General features: G+C 39.2%; 1 protein-coding gene across 1 annotated transcript in view; it reads left to right on the top strand.

The window, feature by feature from the left end:
* tmeff1a (transmembrane protein with EGF-like and two follistatin-like domains 1a) overlaps positions 1–4825 on the top strand; it is a 56501-nt gene extending 51676 nt beyond the window's left edge. Inside the window, exons 8-10 of the mRNA XM_034136000.1 lie at positions 2217–2340; positions 2920–3081; positions 4633–4825. Coding sequence (XP_033991891.1) covers positions 2217–2340; positions 2920–3081; positions 4633–4717 — 371 coding nt within the window. The 3' untranslated portion in view covers positions 4718–4825. The remainder of the gene's footprint in view (positions 1–2216; positions 2341–2919; positions 3082–4632) is intronic.
* Positions 4826–6000: the final 1175 nt, after the last annotated feature.

Raw genomic sequence — 6000 nt, 5'->3', positions numbered from 1 at the left:
GACATTTCCAAATGGTTATTATTTTAAGTAAGCTTAATGCCTCTTAAATGTTTTTGTGCCTTTATGCTTTTTTCTTTCCCCCTGGCTCTTACTGGATGTATTAGTTATGTTTTTTTGTCTTATTGTGAATGAATGTCTTGAACTTATGTTGATAAGTTGATGATATCCTCACCGAGCTTTTGTATGTTTAAAAAAATGTTCAATAAATAAAAAATAAATAAATAAAAAACACAGCTGGGAGACCAGGGGACACTAAAGAGTGACGCACACAGCTGGGAGACCAGGGGACACTAAAGAGTGACGCACACAGCTGGGAGACCAGGGGACACTAAAGAGTGACGCACACACATTAATGCAGTTGATAGAAACGACTTCCTGCTGCTCGTTAGCCTGCGTCTGAACTGGCAGAGGGGAAATGAAACTTAATTAAAATCTCCTCTTTATTCACAATACTGTCCTCACAACTCTGCATCGTGTGAGTGTCCTTTACACCGCTGTAGTGTCTCACGAGTAGAGTCAGGGGACGCTGCAGGATGCAAAGAGATGAAACAGAAACTAAAGGGTTTATTATCTGCAGCTCTGTGCATCGATTCCAGCGGTTAGACGTCTCTCTGGGTTTCTGTTGCACTCAGAGAGACAAAAGCACGATGGGATTAAAGGTCTGAGAAACAAACAGAGAAGATGCAGCGGCTCGTTTCTCTCTGATAACGTTAAGAGGCGTCCGTTTGTACGACCTTCAGAGGACATGTCTTTCAGAGTTCATTATAAATTAATAGAAAATGGACTCATGAGGAATAAAGCCCCTCCACCTCTTATACATGGTGCTTTGGTGTCAATATATGTCCACTGTTTTGGTGTTTCTTTGCAGTCTTCTTATGCTCATACTAGCCGTGTTGTGTTTATTTGTAGCTGTTAACTTGTTATTTTGACACAGAATGAACATGTTTTAATGGAAAGCAGATTAAACATGGCGAATTACAAAGGACAAGAACCACAAAAAGGTTGCTTTGATAAGAAAACGTGACAACATGCGGCTGCTGGATCTCCTCTCCGCTGCTCAGAGATGATTTCTGTGTCACGTTATAATCATCCCTCTGTGAGAGGAACCATGCACAGCTCTCAGGATAATCACCGTCATTATGTTTCTCTCAGGGAGGCTTTTAGAGAAGAGCTGGAAACACTCTCGGGATGTTAAAATCACACTCTGCAGAATCTGTAATCAACACGTCACTAACGCTGCAGTGGAGATGAGTGTAATTATCTCCATCAGACAAAACACACTGGAGTTACACTCAGTGACACGTGAAGTCTAAAGGGTCAGGACGTGGAAAAGTTCATACAAATTGTTCCTTTACTCTAATTAATTCATATCTGATTTAAAAGATTGAAATGTATTATTTGAAAGTCACTAAAACACATTAAATCATGTGGATTCCCTCTAGTCTAAGCTAAGCTAGGCTAGTTAGCTTTCAGCAAGACTAGTTTAACATGGTGTCAATTATTCTTAAAGGGGACCTATCATGCAAAATGCACTTTTGTACGTCTTTTCTACATGAATATGTGTCCCCGGTGTTCCAGGGAACTCACCAAGTGTCAGAAAACACAACCCTCTCTATTTTCCTCCATACCCAAATCTCTAAAAAAGGGGCTGCAACGGATCTGATAAAAACTGATCCAGATTTGAACACTGTCCTGACGTCAGGACGGTGGCGCTACGGCTATTGGGCCAACTCCACCAATCAGGAGGAGACAGCCACGGACATTGCCGTTCGAAAGCGCTGGAGACGCTGTAGTACATATGCCAGGCCAGTAGATGGTGCTGTTGCTCACAGAATCAGCCCTTGCTAAAACAGAGCTAGAAAATGTCAAATTGAGCAAAATGAGGCATGGCTAAAATGTTGGTCTGTTTGGTATTTTGAAAAAAAAAAGTATAAATATGCCTTATATAGGTATGGTCCTACACTATATTATTCAAATATAGCATGATAGGTCCACTTTAAAGAAAACATTTAAAAAAATAATATTACAAATAAATATAATAAAATAGGCTAAATGTACTAAAATATAATAAGATAAATAAATGAAACAGTTCAATTTTAAAATAAAAAAAGAACAGTAAAGATGAAATCAAACAAACAAAGCACTAAATGACAATAAGATGTATAAAAACATTATTTAAATGAATGAAAAACAAACCATGTGTTATTGTTTTCCAGAGACCACAGGTGTGGACCATGGAGATGGTTTCTACGCCGGGATGCCGATCCCCTGCGCCGACAGCTACAACGGATTCTGTGTTCACGGGAAATGTGAAATCAAGTACAACATGGCCACCTGCAGGTAAATATACGTACTGCAGGTAAATACACTAAATACACTTACTACAGGTAAATATACGTACTCCAGGTAAAAAAAGATAACATAACATAAGAAGGACTTTTATGAACCCCCGTGGGGAAAGTCAATAGTTTACCAGCAACAGTGTGAGATTGAAAAACAGGACAGATTCACACAAGATTAAAGATTAATACAATTAAAGATATAATTACAATTATATACAGTTAAGTAACTTTTAAAATAAGAAATGAATAGTTTCTTAAATACACCTACGCAGGTAATTACACCTACTGTACGCAAGGGCTGATTAAAATTCAAGATGTTTCAACATGTAGTCGATCACGCCAGAGAACATGTGAAGAGAGATGAACATATGGCTTAGTGCTTTGTGGACTATGCTAACGTGTCTGTGTGTGTGTGTGTGTGTGTGTGTGTGTGTGTGTGTGTGTGTGTGTGTGTGTGTGTGTGTGTGTGTGTGTGTGTGTGTGTGTGTGTGTGTGTGTGTGTGTGTGTGTGTGTGTGTGTGTGTGTGTGTGTGTGTGTGTGTGTGTGTGTGTGTGTGTGTGTGTGTGTGCGTCTCAGGTGTGATGCAGGTTATAAGGGGACTAAGTGTGAGGACCCTCAGGACTTTAACATCCTGTACGTGGTTCCCAGCGGTCAGAAGCTTCACTACGTTCTCATCGCCGCCATCATCGGAGCCGTGCAGATCGCCATCATCGTCGCCGTGGTGATGTGCATCACGAGGTGAGGCCACGCCCACTTTCATTAATAACAAAGCCCCCTTGAAATGTAAAAAAAAAAAAAAAGCAGTTTTTACACAAAACAATGTATTAAATTATGTCGACTTTGGGTAAAAGGTCGATATTTACAGAAAGTCAAACACTTTTTTCTCAGATTTGATTAAAAAGTCATAACTTTTCGAAAAGTAATCTTAATCTCAAAATTCTGTTTATCTCAGGTTAAAAACCTGAGATAAACAAAACTTGACAAACTTTGTCAAGTTTTGACAAAGGTCAAACTTCTGAGCAAATAAAACAAATAAAAGTAATTTAAGAATTTGGAAAAATAAAGTCAGAACTTTTTCTCAAGAGGAAAAAAAAAGTAAGATTTATTTTTTGAAGAGAAAAAACAACAATCAGGCGGAAAAATTTGAGAAAAAAAACAAAAAAAAAACTGAATTTTGCTAAAAAATGTAAGAAAACAAGTACGAAAAATAAAAATGAGGGCTGTCAGTCGATTAAAATAGTCGCGATGATTAATCGCAAATTAATCGCACATTTTGTATCTGTTCTAAATGCACCTTAGAGGAATATTCTTCAAGTTTTTAATACTCTTATCAACATATGAGTGGACAAATATGCTTGATGCAAATGTTTGTTTATTATCATTGGAACAATGACAAATATTCTCATGAATATTTTCAATGCAACAACCTGGAACCTCTCTCTCGCTCGCTCTCCCTCTCTCTCTCTCTCTCTCTCTCTCTCTCGCTCGCTCGCTCGCTCTCCCTCTCTCTCTCTCTCTCTCTCTCTCTCTCTCTCTCTCTCTCTCTCTCTCTCTCTCTCTCTCTCTCTCTCTCTCTCCCAACCCTGTGTACTTCTCTGCACTGAGCCAGTTGCTCAAACAGACAAGCCTGTTTCCAGTTGTCGGCGAGATGCCGCTCCTCTGTCTTCATAACAGTCAAAGCATGAGACTGAAGTTCCCACCTGGGGTCAAAATAATGCGCTGTGATGTGCAGTCGACACGTTGGATGCGATCCCAATTATCCAACGCAGCCCCTCGTCCTCAACAATGTTAAGCTGTAGCCACCCATTTAGCTATCGCTGTTGTTGTCCAGGCGTCTCCCCGGCAAACGTTCAAGCGTGGTCTGCTGCAAGCGAGCGGCCGGAGCGGGGCTGAGCATCAGCTGTGGGCTTGCTGTTTAAAACACCTTGTTTTGTATCCATATCTCTCGCTAGAATCTCCCAACATCCAACTAACAACAACAACAACAACAACAACGTCAAGCCTTTGGGCTCTGAAACTACGGGGTGGGCCGAGGACAAATACACATGTGTTAATCGCACGTTAAAATAATTAGTGGCGTTAAAAAAAAAATTGCATTAACGCGTTAACTTGACAGCCCTAATAAAAATATCTCATAATTTAGAGAACAAAAAAAAATCATAATTCTGGGAAAAAAACTTTTGAGAATACGAATCTAAATAAAAAAAAAAATAAGTCTGATGTTTTGTTTTCTTCCACTGAGAAGTTTCTTGAAAATACAAATAATAAATCTCTTTTTTCTATCTTTAGGAAATGTCCGAAGAACAACCGGGGTCGCCGGCAAAAGCAAAACCTGGGACACTTTTCCTCGGACACGAACTCCCGGATGGTATAGCCGAGTCGTCCGGGGCCTTTTTTTAAAACCTTTTTTCTTACGCCGTGGGAACACCATTTTTTAAAACGGTAGATCTTTGGTATTTAGTTTTTTCCTCCTGGGAAACCATAAAAAAAAGAAGAAGAATGAGAATATTTATTTACGGGGCCTTACTTACTTTCCCTCCTTTTTCATTTTTATTTTTTTTGGATGGAAGTCATTTTTCTTTCGTTGCCGGAAGAACAAGGACGCGAATCTTCAAAATCCCCCGCTGTCACTTTACGTTGTTACCGTGTCTTAATTACTAAATGCTTTATAAAAAAACGGTACTTTTGGTAACTGGAGAAACGCCCGCCCCTCTTGAATGTGCTATTTATTGTAAAATGTTTATTTCTACGCCCCTGTTTTACTAACGCTGTGCAGCTGATCACCAAATGCAGTTTGTTTTCTAATTGAAGGAGTTTGTGGCCGGCCAGTGATACAGAAATGTTTATACTTTATTCTCTAAAGACGTCACTGTGTTCCAACAAGCGAATAATTTATTACTATTCTAATGATTCCGTTTGTTTAAAATAATTCGACTAGTTCCTGTATATATATCCGCATGACTTGTGAAAACTGTGTACTGTGGTGTTGTTTCAAACCTTTTTAAAAAGAAGACCTCAACGCCTCCTCGTTTTCAGAGCAATTCGGAGACGGACATCTAAAAGATTGGGACTGATAAACGGAGGACAATGAGAGAGGGAGGTTTACGATGTTTCTGAAGAAAGCAATGTTTAAAGATTGGGAATAACTGTCTGAAAATATCAAAAAAGAAGAGCAGACGTTGGGAAACATTGGAGTACGTTCTTCTGAAAGACAGGTTTGTGTTGATTCCAAGGAATGTTTTTGCATCTTCGTACGAAATACTTAAATTCAGAGGATTGTAAAGGAAGTGTGTCGCCTGTTCTGAGGTTTCAAAGACTGCGAATTGTTGTTTTTTATGTAATTGGGAGAACACCTTGGTTGCCCAGATGGCTGTAATCAAGGTGTATCTTTGAATGTGGGAGAAATATTGCGTCTTTTTCTACTTTTGTTTGTTTTAGTTTTTGCATTTGCTCCGCAGCGAGACATTCCAAGCACAGAAACAACCTATAATATCAAAAGATGTCGGTACGAATATGACTTGAACCCCCGTTTCCTTCTGGTACAAACATGTGTTGAGCTTGAAGTGAAGAGTAGAAATGGGAAACATTGGAGTACGTTGTTTAGGGCTGTGCGATTATGGCAAAAATCCTAATCACGATTATTTTGGTCAATAATTG

This window comes from Trematomus bernacchii, unplaced genomic scaffold (assembly GCF_902827165.1).
Source record: "Trematomus bernacchii unplaced genomic scaffold, fTreBer1.1, whole genome shotgun sequence".
In the NCBI taxonomy this organism is placed as follows: Eukaryota; Metazoa; Chordata; class Actinopteri; order Perciformes; family Nototheniidae; genus Trematomus; species Trematomus bernacchii.
The sequence above is the reverse complement of the archived record's forward strand: the minus strand, read 5'-3'. Positions and strand labels throughout refer to the sequence as shown.